This window comes from Triticum aestivum, chromosome 6D (assembly GCF_018294505.1).
Source record: "Triticum aestivum cultivar Chinese Spring chromosome 6D, IWGSC CS RefSeq v2.1, whole genome shotgun sequence".
NCBI lineage: Eukaryota > Viridiplantae > Streptophyta > Magnoliopsida > Poales > Poaceae > Triticum > Triticum aestivum.
Window position 1 is genome coordinate 2,005,726 of NC_057811.1, and position 25,246 is coordinate 2,030,971.

Consider the following 25,246-nt stretch of genomic DNA (forward strand, 5'->3'; position numbering starts at 1 on the left):
CACTCATGGGCCCAGTGGCCTTTGTTGCCGCAGTGCCAACACATCTCCTTGTCGATGATGTCGTCGTTCGGTACCGCAGAAAGGGCAGGCATCCGAGGTGGCGATTGATCTGCGTAGTCTCCGTTCGTTGGTGTAGACACGATCTTTGAGCGCCAGCTAAATGAAGGTTCGACATTTATTCGGCGCATAGTTTCTCCATATAGCCGGTGCCGACTGGTCGGGTGGCTGAGCATGCCCAAATCATGCACAGGGGACCAACCGTATTTGTTCAGGATGTAGGTGGGAGCTAGCATTGAGTTTGTATCATGAAGATTGGCCAAGTGTTTTAGAAGGAGGCATACATTCATATGATTTAGAGAGGCGAAACCTAGACCCCCATGGGAGAACGGAGCACACACCAGGTCCCAAGCCACTTTGCACAGCCCGCCCGTAGTTTTGTCCTACCCAGACCAGAAGAAGGCCCGGCAGCGCTTGTCTATCTCCTGCAGAGTCCCGACCGGAAGAAGAAGCGCACCCATGGTATAGATAGAGAGCGCACGAAGAGCAGCCCGGACGAGGATGGCCCGACCCGCAAGCGAGAGCAACAGACCCCGCCAACCGGCAAGCCGGCGATCGATCTTGTCGATGATGTAAAAGAAGGCCGACATATTGAGCTTAGAAGTAGATAGCGGGAGACCCAGGTAGGATAGAGGGAAGCTAGCAACGTGGCATTCAAGTATTTCGGCAAGATGCCGAGAGGTATCTGCATCCACATGAATGGGGGAGAAGGTACTTTTGCTGAAATTGATAGTGAGGCCAGTGGCCTCCAAAAATTGTAAGAGAAGTGGCTTGAGGTGGAGGAGTTGGCCTGCCGCCGCAGGCAGGACAATCACCGTGTCATCTGCGTATTGCAGAACCGGGCACGGCAGAGTGGGATCTAGGGGGTGAGAGAGCATGCCGGTGTCCGAGGCCTGGGTGATCAAGCGTTGCAGGAGAGGGAGTCACCCTGCCTTAGCCCGCAGTGACATGGGAACCAAGGCCCGGGTTTCCCATTTAGCAAGATAGCGGGTGTAGAGGTGCCGTTAAGAAGTTTGATCCGTCTATCCCAGAGCCCAGGGAAGCCCTTAGAAGAGAGAATAGCAGAGAGAGTGGCCCAGGAAACAGAGTCAAAAGCCTTGTGGAAATCGAGTTTAAGAACAATGGAGGGAATTTTCCTTTTGAAGCACGACTGGATGATGTCGGTGGCATGGAGAAAATTATCCGTGATTCCTCTGCCCCTAATGAAACCAGATTGAAGTTGGTGGATAATGTCAGGAATGACAACCTGCACCCCCGATTAGCTAAACATTTAGAGGCAATCTTAACTGCACAATTCTGGATGGACACCGGTCTAAAGTTTTCAGGTTGATTGGCCCCAACTTTTTTGGGAAGCAGGACAATGTAAGCTTTGTTAATGCACCGCAGATCCGCCGAACAGCTGTGAAAATTGGAGAGAAGGGAGAGCAAATCATCTTTGACCAGGTTCCAGTTTGCTTTGTAGAAAGCGGGTCCGAATCAGTCCGGGCCGGGGCTAGCATTAACGTCCATCCCCCAAAGGGCGAGTTTGATTTCATCCAGCGTAAAAGGGCGAACTATATGTCATGCGCGCGAGGTGGTCTTCCGTTTGGGCTTGTGCGACCCGGTCATACCACATTTTTTTCCGTTCCGTTTTGTGTGCTCTCGGCAAAGGTCTTATAAGATGAGTTGTTTTTGTTTCTGCAGTGTCCTCGGCATCAAGGATCATTCAATCTTTTGCTTGGATAACTATGGATCACAGATGTTTGTATAACACAGGCATGTATTTCTACAGCAGGACCCCCTTAACGGCGAAGGGACCATGTTAAAAACGTGCACCCTTCAGGCCATTCTGCAGGCTTGCAAGTTGCAACTGGTTGAATTAGCAAGTCACCCATGCATGCATCCAAACAAAATGTTTTCAGCTTAACATCTCAACAGAGATGACAAAATGAAAGGCAATTTCATACATATAATTTAAATAAAAAGCAATTTATCCAAACGCCCGGTCTATGAAAGACCCCATGCATATTCAGTATTCCAAGGTTCAAGCAGAACAGCTTAAACATCAGCACTCAGGCAATCTAGAGAAACCCACCCCCAACATGATCTCTATGCCGCATCCATCTTACGCTTCTTCGATCCAGCATCACGTTCGCCTCCATCTTCAGCTTGGCCACTTGCGCCCGTATCATTTGCCCCTTCCACACCGGCGTACACTGCTGCAAATGGAAAGAGTACACAAACGATATAGTCAGTGGGACGGAGGACACAAAAACATGCAGTCAAGTTTAGAACAGCACTACTCAAAGCAAGTAGACGGACGATCACTAGTACAAAACAGGGCTTTCGTCACAGGGCAATATTCACATTAGTCCCGGTTCAGTCACGAACCGGGACTAATGTGAGTATTGGTCCCGGTTCGTGCGGCTAAGGCATTAGTCCCGGTTCACCTGGGCCCTTTAGTACCGGTTGGTGGCACCAACCGGGACTAAAGGTCTAACCTTTAGTCCCGGTTGGTGCCACCAACCGGTACTAATGGGCTTTGAGGCATTACTACCGGTTCATGGCACGAACCGGTACTAAAGGGCCCATTTTCAAACTCTACCCCCCCGGACCGCTTTTTCAGTTTTACAAAAAACAAAAAAAAATGATGGAAATGTCAAAAAAATAAAAAAAAATAAGTTTCCCATGTGATATGTGGTCTAGTTGTTGGGAAAATTTACAAATATGAATTTTGACTTTATTTGCAAAATCTCTCTGGAATTTCTTAAAATGGGCATAACTTTTGCATACGAACTCGGATGAAAAAGTTTTTTATATGAAAAATCATCTACTCGAAAAGTTACATCCGAATTTAACGGGGGGAACCCCGTTAAACATTTTCAAAATCCTCCAAAACCTAACAGAAAAAAAGTTACGGGGCTTTTAAGATCTGGAGAGGCAAAAAAATTCAAATTGTGGTCAAACTGTGGTCAAACAATGGTCAAACTAATTATTCTAGAATATTAGTGTTATTAAATAATTATTTCAGTTTTTTTAATTTTGGTCAAACAGTGGTCAAACAGTGGTCAAACAATGGTCAAACTAATTATTCCAGAAATATTAGTGTTACTAAATAATAATTGTTTTTTAAAAACAATAGTTTCAAACTCAAACAGTGAAATGTGTCACTTCATGCTCAAGCTAAATTCCTGAGGGTTAATAGAATTGACATCTTACTATTGTCAGGAAAACAACAAGTGCAGACTTGGAAACGAGGGAGAATAGAACCCGGAAGTTAAGCGTGCTCAGGCTGGAGTAGAGAGAGGATGGGTGACCGTCCGGGAAGTTAGATGATTTGGAATGATGAGGGGTGATTAGAGATTAGAGGATAAATTGAGCAGTGATGAGGGGTGGTGATTAGAGATTAGAGGTTAAAATAATTCAGAAATTTAAAAATTAAAAAAAATATTCGCAAATTTTTTTTCAAAAAAAATATCATAAAAGGTGAAGCTCTAGGCTGCGTCCACGTGGACGGCCTTTAGTCCCGGTTCGTGTAAGAACCGGGACTAAAGGGGGGAGGCATTAGTAACGACCCTTTAGTCCCGGCCCTTACCAACCGGGACAAAAGCCCCCTTTTCTACTAGTGGATTGACAGTTTGACATACGTCGGATTGTATATACAAGAACTACAAACCTGCACCTTTTTTGCGAAGCAAAGGTGGAGATGAGCTCCTGGAGAACGGAGGGGCGGCCGGCCCTGATTATCTGCTCCAGGCCATCAGCCGTAAAAACTGTGTGCAAACTCGTGTGAGTTTTGATGAACTCCAAACAGGCGTCCTTCAGCCAGCGGCGTCGTCTCCGCTCAGCCACGACAATAATGCCTGCCACCGTGCGCTTGCCAAGGTTTTGGTTACCGGTCGAAATTTCAAGATTTCCCATGGTTACCGCATATTTCCGTGCCCCTCGGTAAATCACCATACCAAGCAAAAAAATCATTTTTTTGAAATTTTTGAATTTAAACACTCGATTTACAATTAAGTACGTAGGTTCTAATTAATGTCATGAGAGTTGGTTCTGGCGTGTTGGTAGCAACCTAGTTCCTGTCTTAAGAGGTCTCTAGTTCGAATATTCATTCATTAACTTATTTGAATTCATAATTCAACTATAAAATTCGCTCGAAATATTCTCGGTATTTCTCGGTAACCGTGGTAACCACATTTATCAGTCCCTCTCGGTAAAATTGCCTCATTCGGTAACCAAAACCTTGGCGCTTGCATATCAGATTGGCCAACTTCTCTTCACAGATCAACTTCAACTTTTGGAGATCGTATCTTTCCGCACCTTCAAGCAACTGCAGCAGCCATGGTGCATACTTTTCAGCAACGAAATCGGCATCGCATCCTCGAAGTCAGGCATTCCATTAGTGTAGACGAAATTAAGCAAGCCCGTGAAGACATTTGCTTCGATACCATCGATCTTCACTACACTTGGTGCAGCAGCGTCCTCATTCATGGCGACAAAGAGTTGTGTCTTGAATACGGTAGATCGGGCTGCAAGCACGCACCGGTGTGCAGTCAACTTCTTGCCGCCAACCTCGAACGTAATGTCTGCACCCTCCTTGCTTAGGAGCAGGTCGCTAAAATGGCTTGGCAAGTCGGACGGTGGCAATTTGATGAATGGACGAGCAGGCTCCTCCTCCTCTTCCTCGCCGCTCTCGTCGTCCTTCTTGTCGAGAACAACAACATCACACCGTAGTACGAAGCTGTCATTCTTGAGATGGCTTGATCTTTCGAAAGCCTCCCTTGTCACTAATCTTGCAGGCTGATCGCTAAGACTGCAATCATAATAGAAGCAACATGGGTGCTTTTGACGAATGAGGTTTGGCACTCGCAACTCAGGCTGGCCAATGAAACTGAAGGCAACGTGAGCCTGAACGTAGTGCTTGAGATATTCGTCGTGCACGAGGAAAACCGAGATAAACTCTTGGTCACTCGTGTCAAATCCATTAGGGTGGTAGTCGACCTTCCAGCGACGGCCTCCAATAATGAAAGGGCGAGACTGGATGCAATCGCCTGTGCGAGTTGTCTCTTTTGCGCGAGTAGCCTTCGACAACGAGCAAGTGGTACCCACTGTCGGCACCGGAGTCAAAGACCGACTCGGTGGAGGCGCACAGCCTTCCGTCCGCGATGAGAGATACGCCAGCGAAGGCCATGCCTGACATACCTCCAATAGTAGATCTGCGAGAAACATATATAGGATCCGATGAGAATCGCGTGAGATGGGATCTCTAATCAGGCTATGTCAAAGATGAGTTTGCGCACTTACTGATCGAAAAATGGAGGATCACCAAGCTCCGGCCGTTGGTGGGATAGTAGGAGACGAGCCGGCCGAGGAGACGGCGAGGGTGAGGTTCAGGGAGAGGAGACGTCGAGCGTGAGGTGCTGATTGCGGAGAGAGGCTCATTTATAACCTCGATCGATGGTGTTCAAACTTACGAGGAGACCATTTGAGATGGATCCATTTCGTTCACACTGGTGCTACTGCATGCTTGCGTGCCTGCACGTTTCGTCTCCTCCAATGCCATGGCCGAGCCCCTCTTCTTCCATGGCGAGAGAGCGTCTCCAATGGCAATGGATGATGAAAAAAATATGGACATGCCAAAAAAACACACACACTTGTGTTTAGGTTATTTTGGGCCAAAAACGACACTCTAGATACCCTATTCGTATCTTTTTTTTTACAAAAGAAGGATAATCCCTGGCCTTTGCATCGAGCAATGCAGACGGCCATATATATTATTAATTATTCAAGATCCAGCAGTCGACAACATAAACCCACAAAAAAAGTAAAAAGCAAAACCCGAGTCCGCATGCCGCGCAACAGAAACTCCACCAACAGCTACTAACTCTATGATAAAAGACAAACTCAAAACAAAAAGTACAAAACAACTTCTAGTCAATTAAGAACCAAGGTTTATCAAACTAGTCGTGATTTCTTCTGTAACCCAAATCCTCAATACCTGCACACCAAACACAAAACAATCTTAGCCCCAACATTTTTGAAAGGTTGTCAGGCTTCTTGAGCAAGCGGTAACATAGCCATCACAAGGTTGGCCATGAAGTGGAAGTCATGCTTGTATGTGGGCAACATGTTAGGCTTAAATATGTGGAAGGTAATGAGAGAATGATAGCATCGAGAATCTAGCAAGTAGAGTTTGTAACTGTATCAAGGGTAACGATCATCCTTGCCTGAATGCCAATTCAAGCTGATGAGAAGGAGGATTCCTGAATTACCGGCGCACCGAGTTAATTATGTTACCGCAGGCTTTATAGTTTCCAAGCAGACCATCGGTTCCGTTTGAGATGGATTCATTTTGTCTTGCGTTGAAACTAGTACTCTCGCAGACACACCGGCATGCCTGTGTGCCTGTGTGTGTGTGTGTGTTGCCTCATGTGAATTACGGACGCCCACGCTGCCAATGCCACCATACTTTCCTTTTTCTTGAACATCTCAGTCAAACCAAGCAGTGCACAAAGTTAGTTTCTTCAGCTGAGGACGCGCAGTCTTGACGAGGCCCACACAGCCGAAGATGCGGAGGAAGCACACATCTGGCTTCACCCAGTACCATGCCTCGTACGGTGTCATGTTGTCGACACTTCTCGTGAAGGAGCGCTTGAGAATGAAGACGGTTGTGAGCACCACCTCCCCCCCAAAACATGCTCGGCTCCGGCTTCACCTTCAATATGCTCTGTGCCATCTCGAGCACCGTCTGGTTCCACCTCTGGACGACACTGTTCTGCTGGGGCATGTAAGGCTTGGTGAGGTGGCGTTGCACACCTTGCTCGGCGCACTGCTTGTAGTATGTGGCCGATGTGAACTCGTCGTCACGGTTGGTGCGTAGTACCTGCGGGTTGTGGCCGCACTGCACCTCAGCTGCGACCCCAAACTTGACGGTGGCCCTTGCCGCCTAATCCTTGGAGGTGAGGAGGTCCACCCACATGAAGCGGTTGTGGTCATCGACAAGGAGCAGGATGTAACAACGACCTCCTTGCGTCGCTGGCATGATGCGGTCGCACTAGTCTCCGTGGACGAGCTCGAGGGGTTGTTGTGCCCTGTACCGCACCTTATATGGGAACGACAGGCGTCACTGCTTCCCGGCAAGGCATGCCTCGCACAACTCGCCGTTGGCGTGCTCGATGTGCAGGAGTCCACGCACGAGGCTACCCCGTGCCAGCATCTGCATGCCCTTGAAGTGCAGGTGTCCGAGCCGCACGTGCGAGCGCCATGCCTCAGAGACATGACCCACAGCGAGGCACACTAGACGCACATGTTGAAAGGTAAGCCGGTTCAAACAGTTTGGCCAGGTTTTTACCTTCATGATGAAAGGTAAAATGTGACCCATTTGCGCTGGTCTAGGAGGTGAGTGTGTCGCGGTGGATGTGGTTGTCGTATCGTCAAGCTGACCGAGGCTCACGACACTGCTCTTCAACGCCGGGATGTAGAAGACCTTGGTAAAGGAGCGGTGATCGACCACAAAGACAACTGTGCCACGTCCATGGATGTCCATCCACCACGAAACCGTCCGCAAAACGTCCACAACCTGCGGTGCTCAACATCATCGCGGGCGGAGGATAACCACCCTCTCCTCCTTGAGGAAGACTTGGCCTCCCGTGTGCACGTGACGGGTGTGCAACGTGGTCTCCGTGGTTGGCGTGGCGGTGACCGGGGAGCCGCGCATTTGTGAACGTCCATGACACACACCATCATGATCCCAGGGCCATCGTTCTCCTCGGCCTGTACGAGGTCTCGTCACACTGCTTCTTGCAGCACTCACGGGCCCAGTTGCCGCAGTGCCGAAACTTCTCCTTGTCGACGATGTTGTCGTTCGGACCGCGCACTGGCGGGGCCTGTTGACAAGGATTCGCGCCCTTTTCTCCATCACCGGTGCGGCCGGTGCCATGGGTATCACCATTCCCAGCGGCGCCCCCTCCGCGTGGCTGCATCTTCCGAGCCTCCTACTGCTGCTCGGTGAGGAGGAGCTGTCGTCGCCGGTTCCTTGGTCCTCATCCAGGCGTGCCTCGACGGCGCCACCGCTGGTTCCTTGGTCCTCATCCAGGCATGCCTGGAGGTGTCCCGTGACCTCCTCGACCGTGAACGTGGCCGAATTGAGCAGCGTCTCAACGGAGAAGGGCAATCTGCATAAACCGGCCGGGTGGGAATGACAGCGAGGAATTTTCGAGTAGCTTGTCTTCATTGATGACGTCACCGATCCGAGCGCCGTGGTGGACGATCCTACATCCTAGCTGATGGCGCACAAATCGCAATCACCCGCAGGTGAGCTAATAAAACTTTGCTAAAAAAACACCTATCTGCTAAGTGCTTACCAGAACAGGTTTTGCGTCAACCCAAATAACCGTGTAACAAACTAAAACCATGTTTGGGTGCCCCCAACAAAAACGTGGATAAGTACCTTAGAGACCTTCTACGGTGCATCAAGTCAATTTGGACCGTTTGTTTTTGTGGTTGGACGGCCCAAATAAGGCAATACCACATCAAATTTCTGGTAGTACTATATTGGGTACTAGTTAGGAGCATTTTAGGTAGTTTGTTGTTCTATCAATCTCAGACTTCCTGGAGACAGGTGGTTGTTCCTATAATGATTGGGACAACCCGGTGATGTCATCTCTGTTCCCACCTGAGATTCGCGAGGTGCTGCTGCACTTCACGGGCTGGCTCTGGTTGAGAGATGGGGCGTCGCCTGCGTCGTCCAGTTCATCTACTAGCTGAGCTCCGTCCAGTCGATACGCTGTGACCTCGACAATGCTACCCAATACTTTTCGACAATAGACACGTACTAGGTAGCTCGATCAGTTCGGTCAGGATGAGGAGAAGACAAATGTACAGAGTTAGCGTCTAAGGAGACTGCTAATTCATGCGAGCCAAAGCAAAGCGTCGCGTGCAATCATGGGATTGATTCCCAAGTCTTGGTCAAGCTCCCGTGGGCTGCTTTGAATGAGAAACATAAATATATATATATATGTCTGCTTAGGATCGTTTCTTAATCGCGTGGGCTGATTAAGAAACGATCCTTTGCTTAATGGCTCCCGCACATTGTTTTGCTTGGGGTTGTGATATTTGTTTACGTTGGAGGGGATTCGAACGAAGGCCCTTCCAATGAAGTGTTTTATATTAGGATTCGGGATGCACCGGCTTCTTAACCACGTGGGTTCAACTTGATTGTCATTTTGCTGATTAAGAAATGATCCTTTGCTTAATGGCTCCCGCGCACGTTCGCCCAGATATTCCCAGCAGCACCACGCCATGACGAGGAGCAGTTGCTTATGTGATTACATTAGCATCGTGGGCTTTGGCCTTTCGAATGTTTTTCTTTTATTTTAGACTTATAATTGTAGTTTGTTAGTCCTTTAACCTAGCATAGCAGAGTGATTCAACGAAATATCAACGTGTGCTTTCGCTATAGCCTATATGTTGCTTTTTGAACGCTAGCTTGATTCACCAGGACGGACTCAATGTAGCTTATTGGGTCAAGTTGCATGGTTCGTCAAAACGCACGGGTTGCTGCACGCTGGCGCGAGAAATTGCAATGACGGTCAAACAAAATTCCACCGCAAGATGCAGTATCTCTATTAATTCCTTATCCTTAGATTAATGCAGGTTGCATCTCTTTAAAGACAAATTCACCTACCAATGAACAAAATTCCACGGCAAGTTGCATTTCTTTGAACCAAACTTTTGTTTTCTTCACACCGTGCGCATGGAGGCCAAGTCATGGGAAACAAGCACTAAGCCGTGCTAATTATTATATTTCCTTCTGCTATATAACTAACTCCACAAGTCACTTGTAGGAGATACGTACGCCGTTTCTTGCTTGAAACCATGGTGATCAATTTCATTTGCTGGCCAAGTACCAAACCGGCACGGATCTTGGCGCTGCTGCTCAACCTGGTCACGATGATTCAAGTCCACGGCCAGCCTCCTTCTTCTGGTAACACAAGCATATCCTCTTAGCTTTTCTGTTGTAGATCCTACAGTTCTTTAAGCTATGCTCCATCTGCAATGCATACATTATTATCAGCAACTTAAAGAAATCTGGCTTTACAGTAATCTGAGCATCCATACATTATTATCAGCTTCTGAGTATCCAGTGCACAGCTAGTGATCTTGCATCAATCAATCCCAAACCGTTGGATGTTGGAGCACATGAAATTGATACATATTCTCCATTGTATATATATAGGGTTCATAAGCATCGACTGTGGATTGAGAAACAGCAGTTCCTACAACGACAGCGCCACCGGGCTACGGTTCGATCCTGACGATGGATATGTCGAGGGTGGCATGAGAAAACAGATATCTCAAAAGTTTATGGCTGATCCCTTCAATGAGCAACAAAAAACCCTGATGAGCTTTCCTGACGGCTCAAGGAATTGCTATACACTGCCATCCACCATCGGTAAGAAGTATCTAGTGAGAGCCACGTTTACTTATGGCAACTATGATGGGTTGAACAAGAGTCGGGACGGGTCGCTGTTTCTGTTTGGGCTCCATATCGGTGTTAATTCCTGGGATATGGTGAACTTGACAAACTGGGGCGCGAGGACCATGGTATGGAACGAGGTGCTCACCGTTGCTCCGAGCAATTCCGTGTCCGTCTGCTTGGTAAACTTGGGTTCAGGGATTCCCTTCATATCCTCGTTGGAGCTAAGGCCACTCGAAGATACGATGTACCCTTTTGTCAATACTTCTGTTTCAATCAGCCATCTTCATCGAATCAGATTTGGCAACGTTGCCGACTTTATGACAAGGTGAGATGAGGGGTCCCGTCCGTCCATAATAATTTTGGACTAGATCTAATTTTGGTTTTCGATTCAGTTTGCTAGTAGATGAGGGGTCTTAATGCATCTAAAGTGTTTGCTCCTTTTTTCCCTTCATCCTGCAATTGCTTCTAACAAATACTGATAGTAGTAAACCTCAAGGCGATGAGTAGTCAGGGTTGCTAGATCCCATACAAATTATAACTAAATGCCAAACTGTACTGTACCCTGTGTTTTGAATTTCGGCCTAGAAAAACGGATTTCGGCCGAATTTTGACCATCTCGGCCTGGGGCGAAAAATACCTTCCGGTGAAAAAATGGATTTTGGGGAATTTTTGAAAATGGCCAAAATTGGGCCATCTCGGCCTCGGGCGAAAAATTTCACAAAACAAAAATCAAAACCTAGATTGTACCATGCTAGCTATTTATTTGTCTTTTGTGTGTGCTTGTGTTCTATTAAGGTATCCAACGGACAAATATGACCGCTTCTGGGGGAACGACTCCACCGCAGACTACCCCTGGATGAACCTGAACACCACCAATAAGGTGGCGAGCCTCCCCGGCAACAACTTCTTCAATATACCGTCTGTCATCATGCAGAATGCCTTGACCATAGACATGAACTACTCCACGCTATCCCTCTCCTGGACGGCAAATCCCAGTCTAGACACTAAAAGCCTGCGGCTTCTCCCAATCTTTCACTTTGCCGAGATCAATGGGAGCAACCCGAACAGGAGGTTCAACATCTACAGCGCCGGCGAATTGCTGTTCTCAGACTTCTCCCCTTCACGATTCCAGGTGGACAGCTTGCACCAGAACGGCCGGTTCTTGCTGAACCCAGATATATCATTCCTCCTGAACAAGACGGGCAGCTCGACACTCCCGCCGTTGATCAACGCTTTCGAGCTCTACATCCTCGTTCGGATGGATAACCTCACTACTGACTCGGACGATGGTAAGCTAATGTATATACTACACGATCATTACACACTTCTCATTTAGTATATGACAGATTCACATGACCATGCTGGAATTTATTCAGTTGCTTGCTTGAATAGCACCTCCAGCTGCATGCATGCGTTTATAAAGAAATGTTAATGACCGGCATATCCTCATTAAAGTAATAGAAACAAGTTCATCAGCAGGCTGACTCACTTGTATAGTCAACTCCTAAGTAGACCATAGTTGAGCAATGAATTTATACAATTTATTCAATTATATGAAAACATAAATAGTTGCATGTGAAATAACTTTGCTACTTGTTATTATGACCTGCCGCTTAGGCTGTTGGAGATGCTTCGGCTAGTGATAGGGGAGAGATAGGAGAAGTTAGGGTAACTTCTAGTATACTTCATTCTCTTTTTTTTTTTTTTTTTTTTTTTTTTTTTTTTTGCGGGCGAAGAATACTTCATTCAATAGCAGGTATCTCCTTGTATATACAGTGAGACCCCAAGAAAATCCAAACCTTGAAAAATAACCTCTATCTTTAGAAGCCCAATCTGGAAAATGGAAAGGATGCCCTCATATAACACAACTACTTAAGTTAGTGTTTGCATCTTTTTAATACATATAAGCCCTAAAACCAACATATACATTTTTTTATTCTGGGTTCATATTTTTCTGTGTTTTCCCTATTGTAGTCAATTACATGAAAGAAGTCAAAAACCACTACAATTTGACACGAATAAACTGGAATGGAGATCCGTGCTCCCCAAGAGAATATTCCTGGGAAGGTTTGACTTGCGACTACTCAAAGAGCAACCAGAATCCAAGGGTTGTTTCAGTGTAAGAACATAATACCATATACATTTGAAATTAAAGCATTGGAGTTCATACATTTAACAATTTAAGTGCATAAGTTAAATGCCCCACAAAAGCCACCTCATGATATAAGTGTTTCTCCACATATGTATTGTTATGTACAAATATTTTACTATACGGACACTCAGTCATGTTTCTTACCGGCTAAGACCTTGATAACACAGATAATTTACTTGAAATGAAAAACATGTAATTTATTGTAAACCTTGACCACGGAAATATATGTCAGCTCGATTAAATCACTAGATTAATAGAACTTGTTGTAACATGAGTTGCTTTTGCAGAAACCTCTCTGCGAGTGGATTGAAAGGTGGATTAGCTGTATCATTTATGAACATGGTATCACTAGAAAACCTGTAAGTGGTACTTACCACAATGTATTGATATGCTAGAGACTTATTGCGATTATGTTGACATGATTTTGACCCTAAGCACAAAACATATATAGGGATTTATCACACAACAATTTGACGGGATCTATTCCAGACTATGAACTAAGGTCACTCAAAATTCTGTAAGTCTGATTGCATATTTGGTTGATGATATAGATTTCACATGAATAATTTTAACTATTATTTTCCAGCAACTTGTCAAACAACCAGCTCGTTGGGCCAATCCCCCATTCTATTCTTCGAAGATTTCAGGCTGGTTTGCTTGACTTAAGGTTTGACATGCTCTATTGCACAATTCCTTGACATATTTCTATATCTGATCAAACTAAAAAACACAGCAATAGGCTCAACCCAAAGTTCATATCACAAGAATAATTGGACATTTAGAAACAATAGTTGCAAATATTATATAAATTAATTATTGGTGGAAACACATTCTGTTCCTTTGGCACGCCTTGCCAAACAAGAGCTACACATGTTCACTTCTATAGCTCAACCAGCTATATGCATAAACTCTCAACAAATGCGACTAAGCTGAGCCACACAATTAGTAAATAGTCATACTTTTGCAGTGCTTACTGATCCAAACGTACCCCGGTAACATATACTAGCATCTAGTAACTACAAATGATTTATCATTTGTGAGCCTTCAACATGAGATGAAGATAATGACATATTCATAATGGGATGCAATTTGAAAACAATGCATTCTGTTAATTCAGAGGTTGGAGGTCCTTATAAGAACTATTAGAGGGTTAGTCGTGTTATAAAATAGAGGTATGTTACAATCATAATTTTGTAGAGTCGTTGTAGCTAATATGTTTGAGAGATGATTTATAGATATGTTGTTCATTTGTGTCACAAGGTTGGAAGGCAACCCCATATGCTCAAACGTCAAAGATACATACTGCTCAAATAAGAAGAAGAACACGATACAAACAATGCTTATCGCAGTGACGGTTCCCGTGGTATCCCTCCTAGTATTGATGTACATAATCTGGAAGTTATGCTTGAAAGGTAAACTATAACCTTTACGCTCTAAAATCCACTTTCATCGATGCAATAAAATTAGGTAGACATTAGACAACAACTTCATACCTAAAATTGCATGTAAATGTAACTTCTTTGACTATGCAGGTAAGTCAGACCATGTGGATTATGCCATGTATGAAGAGGAAACTTCCCTACATGTGGACCTCAGACGGTTCACGTACGTAGAGCTCAAGCTCATAACAAACGACTTCCAATCAATCATTGGAAAAGGAGGTTTTGGTATTGTTTATCATGGCAAACTGGAAAATGATGATGAAGTTGCCGTTAAGGTGTTGATGGAAACATCAATAGAGGAGTCAACAGACTTCCTACCTGAGGTATAACACGAAACCAACATGGCTGAATCATTTTTTCTTCAATAGCAAGTATACAATAAGTCAACAAGATAAATATACCCTTTATGTAGTCTATAATTCTATATCCAATAAATGCAATTGGCTTGTATGTTTTGTAACTATATGTATTCCCGCAGGTAGAAACCTTGTCCAAAGTTCATCACAAGAATCTTGTGAAATTGAAAGGATATTGCCAAAACAAGAAGTGCCTTGCCCTCATTTATGACTTCATGTCGAGAGGGAATCTTCAACAGCTCATAAGAGGAGGTTTATTTATTAATTCTTTACCTTTTATTAATGTTTATATTAAACATAGTTGACTTGTTAAGCTGTAGTTAAATTATATAGAGGTTGTTTATGACTTAAATCAATAAATTTTAACCCTCAGACAAACCTAAAATAAGTAAAATCTGAAATGCTGATTGAGAAATACAGGGTTTTAATTCCTCCAAAACAAACACTAAAACATACACCTTGACCACATAGTCTAATTAACCCTTGGGATACAAGTACTTCTCAAATTATATGAATATATGGTGTTTTGCAGAGTAATATAAAAATCATAGGACATGTCCGTAAGTACAAGAAATGAACTCCAAAGTAAATGTAGTCCACCTTTTGACATCTTGCTGTGAACATGATTTCTTGTTACATGTGTGGTTGGTTGCCTAGACTATTATTGTTACTCTGAGTAAATGCATTTGAGTTGGCGGACTTAAGTTACTATGTGTATGTAGATTATGTAGTAAGAAGTAAGGCCCTGGTTGCACATTCTTGAAGTCACAACCATGGAATGTTCAATTAATTGTTCATAGATATGTGGCTAACAAACTGAGGAAAACATAGTTACACTCCTAGAGTCATAGCCATGACATGATGGAGTTGTAAGCATCTTTCAAAGCCATTAAGAATGAAAACAACTCTAGAGGAAAATTTAAAGTAATAATTCAATATTTGTTTCTCTTCTTAATTTGATTTGGATATAACAAAAACTCTCGTAAAGAGAAGGAAAAGCATCAGTCGCCTCTCGAATATCAAGTCTCAGTTTTATGCTGGTTTAAGATCTTAATACATCAATTTGTTCTATGCTTAACAATTAAGGCAGTGTGCATAATTTGGTACGGCAAACACATGTACAGCATGATAACAATAATAGTATTAGTAGTTGTGGTTGTGGTAGTTGTAGTGGTAGTAGTGGTGGTAGAAGTAGTAGTAGTACCAATAATAAAAACATATATTTATGTGCTATGCACGTATCAAGAAACTTATATTAATCTTGTATTTCTTGATGCAGGAGATGACTATAGTTTGAATTGGGAACAACGCCTTCATATTGCACTTGATGCTGCACAAGGTCCATATTTCAATTATTTACTAATTTTTTTATTGTATGCATGTATGCTTGTTTTGACTAAGTATGAACTTCAATAAACTATAGGGCTGGAGTATCTACACGAGTCATGCACCCCATCAATAGTTCACAGAGATGTAAAGACCCCCAACATCCTTCTAGACAAGAATCTGGTGGGGATAATATCTGATTTTGGGCTTTCCCGTGCTTTTAATGATGCTCACACACACATATCAACAGTTGCTGCTGGCACTCTTGGCTACCTCGACCCCGAGTACCATGCAACTTTCCAACTCACGGTCAAGACAGATGTTTATAGCTTCGGCATCGTGCTTTTGGAGATCATCACTGGCCAACCCCCAGTATTGATGGAGCCTCAAACCTTTCATCTACCAAACTGGGTACGCCATAAGATTGCCATGGGCAGTATTCATGACATCGTGGACAAGAGGTTGTTGGATCAGTACGATGCCAGTTCACTCCAGAGTGTGGTAGACCTTGCCATGAACTGCGTTGAAAACACGGCCATCCACAGGCCGACCATGACCGAAGTTGTTTCAAGGCTCAAAGAGTTGCCGCCAGTAGTTTCAAGCGAAAAGATGTCCGTTTCTGCTTCAACCTGTAGTATGAACCCCATGGATGCTGAAATTCGAAGGCAATTTCAGTTGACGATATCTGGAGTAAGAACCGAGGAGAACTCCTTCCGGTTTGGTTATACTGGTGGGATGTCCGAATTAATCCCTTTATCTGGACGGTGAAAGGGAAACTCCTACCCAGTTATTGTTGCATCTGGTTAGTCAAAGTTTGGTGATCTGCTCAAATGTGTCCCTGTTTGTTGTTCATAAAATGTAATCGATTCATTTTATGTTTCTGGCACGTCTGTGGTGTTTTCTTTTCTGTTATGTTTTTGTGCGAACTCTGCTACTTAGTTGCACTAATTAATTTTCAAAAAGGAAGCATATTCTTCATGTCAGAACTCGTGATATATTACTCCCTCCATTTTTATATACAAGACCACAAACTCATATTACAGATACCAAGGTAAAATTGAATGTCTTGCCTTGTAAACCTGCTTTTTTCGTCTAGTGGGACCATTAATACACCGCACATGCATCCAAGGAAGGGATAGGAAGCTTATTGGAGTGTCATTATGATTGCATGCATGCAAGTATTAAATAGGTTGCTAGTTCGAGAAAATATCATTAACTTTTGTCTCGATTACTTAGTGGCCTTGTATGATGCAAAGTGTATTTTTCCATAGTGGTCTTGTATATGTAAATGGAGGGAGTACTAGGAGTCCCAGACCAATCCTAAACAAGTTGTCTCCTCAAGCATTGCTGATTAATAATTCTGCTTATTTATTCCTAATATGTCACGCAATGTGTGGAATAAGCTAAAAAAAATAGGTGCTACTTTTACCAAACCCTATGAACATTTCCCGAGTCATGGACCATCACAGAATTATACGCAATGGAGTTGCAATATGAGCGAGTTCGAACTTGAGCTGTAAAGAGGCCGATCCTATTCATGGTCGCCGGCCGCCCGACGGCAGCTCCTCGGCTCGGCTGCCTCCCGCTGCAGCGTCTCATCCTCCTCCGCGTTGAACACAAACTGGTATCCCGACAACCCGTTGAACCCCTCCGTGTGTCCCTTGTCCAGCAGTCATTTTTTATCTCACACATAGCTGCGTTCCCTCAAAGATAAAAATCTCATGGCTGCAGGTTATAACAGTATACAAGCGCCATTTGGGGACGCTTTCACTTCACCCCTCGGTTCTGAGCCACCGATATCCTGGATGAATAATTCATCCTAACCAACTGCAAACTTGCACAGTGTGAAAAATAGATATAACCTGCACGGTTTCTCTCTCTTAACTCACACAATCGCAAGGAGAAAGAAGAATAGGAGGTTTGTGCCGCGTAAAACTTGCGACTTTTCTGTTGTCTTTGCACTGAATTTATTTGCAGTACAACTGAAGAAACGGGCTCGTGGCCCCCTAACTACGCGCCTTCCTACCTTATTTTCTGCATACCAGTCTTCTCACGCAGTTGGATGAGTCTCATGCGCCCCAAGGGTTTTGTCAGAAGGTCTGTCAGCTGGTTCTCTGTCCTGTTGAAATCGACCGACATCTTTCCTTCGTCCACGTACTCTCTGATAAAGTGGTAGCGGACATCAATGTGCTTGCTTCTGTCATGGAGCACCGGATCCTTGCATAGGGCTATGGCAGATTTGTTGTCCACAAGAAGCATCGGCACCTGGAGATCTTCACCGGTGATCTCCACCCACACACCATGGCAGGCAGCCGCGATGAACTCGGCCTCACATGAGGAATGGGCCGTGTTAAACATAGTGCAATAGGCCCATAGGGCGCACCGGCCGAACCTGGCCTGGCTAGATAGATAGAGTCCATCTTATTGTAACTTCTTATCTCTCTATCTCTCTAGATCGTCCTTGTTTCTCAATATGTAATCCCAACAACTTTGTATGCTTATCAGGGAGATGCCCCTGCCTATATAACACGCAACCGTCGCCTCTAACGAGGTACGACGTTCTCCGCTCGTTTACATGGTAATCAGAGCCTCCTCTATCCACTACATCTAGCAAAACCTACCACCAGCCATGTCGTCCTCCTCAAGCTCCGCTCAGATCGCCTCCATGGGGCAGGTCGCCGAGAAGCTTACCCGCACCAACTATGTTCTGTGGCGTGCCCAGGTGACGCCGCAGCTGAGAGGTGCTGGTTACTTCGGCTACGTCGACGGGACGATGCTGCAGCCCGCCCAGTTCATCATCACGAAGGACAAGGACGGGAAGGAGGAGAAAACACCCAACCCTCTCTATCCGATCTGGTTCAGAGAAGGGCAGCAGGTACTTGGATACTTGCTCAATAACCTCACCAAGGAAGTCCTCGTGCAGGTCACATCTATAGCCACGCCGCACGAGCTCTGGGCAGCCCTTGCCCACATGTTCTCGTCGCAGTCCAGGGCGCGCGTCAACAACATCAGAGTCGCGCTCTCCACGGCGCAGAAGGGGACGCAGTCGGTAGCCGCCTACTTCGCCCACATGAGGTCCCTGGTGGATGAGCTCGCAGCTGCCGGCAAGCCCATCGATGATGATGAGCTGATCTCCTACATCACCTCCGGCCTCGACATGGAGTACCAACCTCTCGTTTCCGCCAACGACGCCCGCACCAAGCCCATCAGCATCGACGATCTCTACGCCCAGATGAGTAACTTCGATCAGCGTCTCGCCCTTTACAGCTCGGCGGGGTCCGGTGGAGGTTTCAAATCCTCTGCTAACGCGGCTGCTCGCGGCCGCGGTGGCGGTGGATGCGGCGGTGGCAGCTCATCTCGCTATCGTGGGCCGCAGCGCACCAAGGGCAAGCCATCAGGCGGCGATGGCAACCCTCCTCCACGCAGCGGCAACGGCGGCGGCGGTCGGCCCTACAACAACAGCAACAAGGGTCGCCGCGGAGGCCGCCCACGAGCTGCTCCTGACGTGCCGCGCTGCCAAATCTGTGGCAAGCCAGGCCACACCGCGCGGGACTGCTGGTACCGCTACGAGGAAGATGAAGAATCTTCCCAAGATGAGAAGGTTGCGGGGGCAGCCGACGGCTCCTACGGCGTCGACACGAACTGGTACGTGGACAGCGGCGCGACAGATCATATCACAGGGGAGTTGGAGAAGGTGACCATGCGCGAAAAGTATCGTGGGCAAGACCAAGTCCATACCGCCAATGGAGAAGGTATGAGTATTAGTCATATTGGTCATTCAGTAATAAAAACTCCCCACAAAAATATTCGTCTCAGAAATTTTTTGCATGTCCCTAGTGCATCAAAGAATCTCCTTTCCGTTCATCGCATTGCTCTCGATAATCATGTATTCCTTGAGTTTCATCCATTTTTCTTTTTGATCAAGGATCAGGTCACGAGCAAAATCCTCTATCGAGGTAGATGTGTTCGAGGGCTCTACCCGTTGATTCCGGAGCTTAGGAGATTGAATAAACAAGCCTATGGTGTCACCAAAGTGTCTTCAACACGATGGCACGATAGATTAGGGCATGCATCATTTCCTTTGATTGAGAAATTACTTAGAAAGAATAAGCTCCCGTTTGTTGGTGAGCGTGATTGTGAAACTATTTGTGACTCATGCCAGCGTGCTAAAAGTCACCAGTTAGCTTATCCTATATCTACAAGTGTTTCTACCAAGCCTCTTGAACTCATTTTCTATGTTTGGGGTCCCGCGCCTACTTCAGTTGGGCGCCACACTTATTATGTAAGCTTCATCGATGATTTTAGTAAGTACACGTGGATTTATCTCCTCAAAAAGAGATCTGATGTGTTTTAAGTTTTTCACAACTTTCAAGCACTTGTAGAAAGAAAGTTCAACTGCAAAATTCTAGCTATCCAATCTGATTGGGGAGGGGAATACAGAAACCTCAATTCCTTCTTCCAACAGATTGGCATATCTCACCACATATCGTGCCCTCATGCTCACCAGCAGAACTGGTCTGCTGAGCGTAAGCACAGGCATATCGTCGAAGTAGGTCTAGCTCTTCTTGCAGCTGCCTCTATGCCATTAAAATTCAGGGATGAAGCCTTTCTCACCGCAGTTCATCTTATTAATATTCTTCCTAGTAGAGTCATCAACAATGAAACTCCGGTAGAACGCCTTCTTCACACCGAACCCGATTACAAATCCCTCCGAGTGTTTGGCTGTGCGTGCTGGCCAAATCTTCGTCCCTACAACAATCGCAAGCTCCTTTTCCGGTCAAAACAATGTGTCTTCATTGGTTATAGTCCACAACATAAAGGTGTTAAGTGCCTTGATGTATCCACGGGTCGTGTCTATATATCCCATGATGTTGTGTTCGACGAGACAGTTTTTCCTTTTGCACATCTCCACCCAAACGCCGGCGCTCTCCTTCAAAAGGAAATTCTTCTTCTTCCATCTCATCTCACCGGTTCTGATAATGGGGATGGTTTTACTACTAATGATCAATTATTGACTAATCCTCCTACTAATGGTGGTGATGAGTTTTGTGATGAAGCAGCAAAAAATGGGACAGAAAATGATGAAGAAATTGGCCAAAACTGTCATTTTATGCCTCCTGGATGCAGCAGCAGCGCCATCGAGGCAGATCCGCCTCGGGATCGGGGCGCATCAGCCGCGGGATCCGAGCGTGACGGGACAGACGAATCTGCACCGAGCCCCGCGCCACGCCACGACAGCCGCGGTCCGGCCAATCACGGCGCGCCTGCGCGGGTGGACCACGCGCCGCCTGCGTCCGGTCGGTTCGGCCCCGAACCGCGTCACTACACGTGGCGCGCGCCTCGGCAGGATCCGGGCGTGGAGTCCCGCGCCGCATCTGCGGGGGCCCACTCATCATCACCCCATCATGAGCCGGACGTTGCGGCTGGTGCAGCTGCGGGATCCTTTGTGCCGCCATCCTCGAGTACGTCACGCCCTTTGGCCGCAGAAGATCCCGCCTCGTCACCCGCGCCTGACGCACCCGACAGGTCGTCTTCGGGATCTGCAGCTGATCCAGGCGCTGGATCTTCTGTGCCTTCCCCTTCGCCATCTCGGACCAGACTTCAAAGGGGAGTAATCCAACCGAAAAACTACAAACATATAGCAAAATTTGGCTATGCTTGTAATACACATGATGCAGATACTGTTCCACGTACTGTAGCAGAAGCTTTGAATGATCCACGATGGAAAAGGGCCATGGAAGAAGAGTGCAAGGTGCTTGACAAAAATAAAACCTGGCATTTAGTCTCTGCACATCAAGGGAAAGGTAAAAATGTGATAGATTGTAAATGGGTTTTCAGAGTAAAGAAGAAGTCTGATGGAACCATTGATCGCTACAAAGCCAGACTAGTTGCGAAAGGTTTTAAGCAAAGGTATGGCTTAGACTATGAGGACACATTTAGTCCTGTTGTAAAGGCTGCCACTATTCGCCTTGTTTTGTCTATTGCCATGTCTAGGGGATGGAGTCTCCGTCAGCTAGATGTACAGAACGCGTTTCTCCATGGTGTTCTGGAAGAGGAAGTGTTCATGCGACAACCTCCTGGGTTTGAGGACAAAAGTAAACCCCTTCACATTTGCAAGCTTGATAAGGCTTTGTATGGATTAAAACAAGCTCCCAGAGCATGGTATTCCAGGTTGAGCTCAAAACTTCAGGCACTTGGTTTTGCTCCTTCCAAATCTGACACCTCATTATTTATTTATAATAAGTCAAATACCTCCATATTTGTACTTATATATGTTGATTATATTTTAGTCACAAGTTCATCAGATGAGGCTGTCACAGGATTGTTAAAAGATTTAAATTCTGAATTTGCTCTCAAGGATCTGGGAGACCTGCATTATTTTCTTGGTATTGAAGTAAAGAGAGCAGGAAATGACCTCTATCTTACCCAAGAAAAGTATGCAACTGATCTTGTAGCCAAATCAGGGTTGAAAGGTTGCAAGCCAGCATTGACACCTTTGTCCAGCTCAGAAAAATTGTCCTTGTCAGAGGGAGAACTCTTGAACCAAGAGGATAGCACCAGGTACAGAAGTATGGTTGGTGCATTACAATATTTAACCTTGACTAGGCCTGATATTTCTTTTGCTGTGAACAAAGTATGTCAGTTCCTTCATGCACCTATTACAGTACATTTGACAGCTGCAAAACGCATACTTAGATATGTTAAAAATACTTTGAGCATTGGACTGACTTTCAGCAAGTCACCATCAACACTTGTTAGTGCATTCTCTGACTCTGATTGGGCAGCCTGTCTAGATGACAGACGATCAACTGGTGGCTTTGCAGTGTTCTTTGGTCCAAATCTGATTTCTTGGTGTGCTAAAAAGCAAGCTACTGTGTCTAGATCTAGCACAGAAGCAGAATACAAGGCACTAGCAAATGCTACTGCTGAAATTATCTGGGTTCAGTCTCTGCTTAAGGAACTTGGCATACACTGCAAACAAGCTCCATGCTTATGGTGTGATAACCTTGGTACTACATACCTTTCTGCTAATCCAGTTTTTCATGCACGAACTAAACATATCGAAATAGACTTTCACTTTGTCAGAGAAAGGGTTGTTGCCAAGAAATTGGATGTTCGGTTTATTCACTCTCAAGATCAAGTTGCTGATGGGTTTACCAAGGCCTTGCCTACAAGAAGTTTTGAGGAATTTAAGCGTAATCTCAACATGTCCAAGTTGTGATTATGGGAGGGTGTTAAACATAGTGCAATAGGCCCATAGGGCGCACTGGCCGAACCTGGCCTGGCTAGATAGATAGAGTCTATCTTGTTGTAACTTCTTATCTCTCTATCTCTCTAGATCTTCCTTGTTTCTCAAGATGTAATCCCAACAACTTTGTATGCTTATCAGGGAGATGCCCCTGCCTATATAACACGCAACCGTCGCCTCTAACGAGGTACGACGTTCTCCGCTCGTTTACAGGCCGCACCTTCTACTTCTGTGACAGCCAATTGATAGAAATATCACTGATGAAGAATATCGCCGCCGACGTGCTCTTGCGGTTGTCGATGTCGCCGGCCATGTCACTGTCACTGACCCGATGAGCCTGATGGCAATAAGCCATGCATGTGGCCGTGTGGTGGCCGGGTCGTGGCGAGGGTGCGTGCAAGCTACAACAATATTGTGTTTAGTCGAGTCAAATTCATGCATGGGTTAGTTAGTGGCTGCATGGATAAGTTGTTAGCTGGGAGGGATTTCAGGGTAGTTACCTGGGCGTGCGCTACCTGGCGTTAGTGGCCGAACCTGGCAGCTAGTTAGTACGTGTGTGAGGCCAGCCCCTTGTATATATGTTGCATATCAAGCAATGAGAAAGAGGCCGAGAGGGCTGGAAAACAATGTAGCCACCGTGTGATCACCAAGGGAGCCTCTTGGCAAAGCTTGTGTGTTCTTCCTTGGTGCATGTGTGCATGTGTGTGTGGAGTTTCTCCTTGAGTGAGGCAAGAGGTAGAAGAAGGGCGTTGCGGCGAGGAGGCGGCGCCAACAGAGCCTGACCTCATCTGCTGGCCGGCGAGGGAAATGACAGCCCAAGTCACGCAGCTGTAGTTTTGACATTTCAACACACCTGAACTTGATCTAGAACTCCATCTCCATTAATATCTGCATGAAGGCCTTCTTCCGTGAAAAGACGCTGAACATGGTAATCACAAAAAAAAAAACAAGTCAGAGATGATTATATAAGATTTTGTTACATAAACATAAAGTTTATCAATACACATGAATTACATCTCCCTTGGAAGGAATAGGCTTGCTCAAAAAACTCAATGTATACATACATACAGTACTGTCAAACATTCAATTGGCGCTAAAAAATATTTGTTTAATCTCCATAAACATCAAGATGTCAGGTAGTTTACCAGCAGTTATTGCCTTGTAAAAAAAATGGCAACCAGCCAATACCTCCCTATAAGAATGAAGTAATGAACATGTAGAGCGTAAAAATTAATCAGACCCATTTCAAAACCAGGATTGGTTCTTAAGAAAAATCTCATTAGCTAATATGTAAGAAATAGCAGAGTGCAAACAGCAAAAAACACAGAGATCCATCATTGGGTATAACTAGTGATTGTATAATGATTTGGAAAAATTACATTGTTACAGCATCCTCGAGGCAAAGGCTACAATACTATGGAGAACACATGACGATGAAGTACATTAACTACTAACTAGGAATGATCCCAAGTTCCCAGCAACAGGAGACTAATCACAGAGATATTATCACCAGGCCATCAGTTTGGATTCATGCACCACTGAGCCAGGGAACGGCAGATGCCAAACAGAAAGACTCATTTTAAGTATATCACTAATTTGATCATAAAATAGGCATGAATAATAACCTGTACAGGGACTCCCTAAAGAAGTATACACAGTAATTTTGGTTATAACTATCTACAACATAGTTAACGATTCAAGTACTGTTGATATCCAGAATAGTCACTCAAGCATGCATCCATACTATCGAGACTTCAAGATAACCGCACTAGTTATCAAATTGCGACAAACAGAAGGTAGGTGCATTTAATATTATAGCAGTTATATATAGATCATATATCATAACAGAAGGTATGCTGAGCCAAACAGATCTTCAGCTTACATGATCCCTTTGGATACTCTATAAGTATCTTCCTTCCCAGCTGGATTGTGTTCACTTGGCTTCTCCTTAGCATTGTAGCCTTCCCAGCTGGATTATGTTTGGGCTTGTGCATGTTATTCACAACATTTTTTTCCTTGTGTTTCTGTAATTGTTTCCTTTTATGCTTCCTAAAATGTGCAGGTTGCAGGGGAGTATCCTCTCTCCTATCCTGAAAAGGCATGAGGTTCAGTTATGGGTTAAAATTACCAAAAAATACTTAAACTGAAATGCAAGATAACAGGTACGTGGGGGAGCCGACGTGTGTGCTTGGATACTCTCTC

At 45.2% G+C, this 25,246-nt stretch overlaps 1 protein-coding gene and 2 pseudogenes across 1 annotated transcript; 2 read left to right on the forward strand and 1 right to left on the reverse strand.

Annotated features, from left to right (window-relative positions):
• Window positions 1-2,145: 2,145 nt before the first annotated feature.
• LOC123146420 (BTB/POZ and MATH domain-containing protein 3-like) lies at window positions 2,146-5,230 on the reverse strand (annotated as a pseudogene).
• A 4,685-nt stretch (window positions 5,231-9,915) lies between these two features.
• On the forward strand, window positions 9,916-16,563 carry LOC123140755 (probable LRR receptor-like serine/threonine-protein kinase At1g51810). The gene is made up of 12 exons (XM_044560040.1): window positions 9,916-10,024; window positions 10,277-10,844; window positions 11,315-11,808; window positions 12,494-12,638; window positions 12,959-13,030; window positions 13,123-13,188; window positions 13,258-13,338; window positions 13,932-14,083; window positions 14,204-14,436; window positions 14,592-14,721; window positions 15,749-15,808; window positions 15,893-16,563. Exons 1-12 carry the CDS (start codon window positions 9,916-9,918, stop codon window positions 16,561-16,563), a joined length of 2,781 nt encoding a protein of 926 aa, XP_044415975.1.
• Window positions 16,564-18,904: 2,341 nt separating this feature from the next.
• Window positions 18,905-19,043, forward strand: LOC123146588 (uncharacterized; annotated as a pseudogene).
• Window positions 19,044-25,246: the final 6,203 nt, after the last annotated feature.

Bases quoted from the DNA above. Each gene is read 5' to 3' on its own strand.
- LOC123140755 (XM_044560040.1), top strand. From the start codon at position 9,916: ATGGTGATCAATTTCATTTGCTGGCCAAGTACCAAACCGGCACGGATC. The intron at 10,845-11,314 runs GTGAGATGAGGG...TGTTCTATTAAG, and splicing joins GTTGCCGACTTTATGACAAG to GTATCCAACGGACAAATATG. The intron at 11,809-12,493 runs GTAAGCTAATGT...TCCCTATTGTAG, and splicing joins CACTACTGACTCGGACGATG to TCAATTACATGAAAGAAGTC.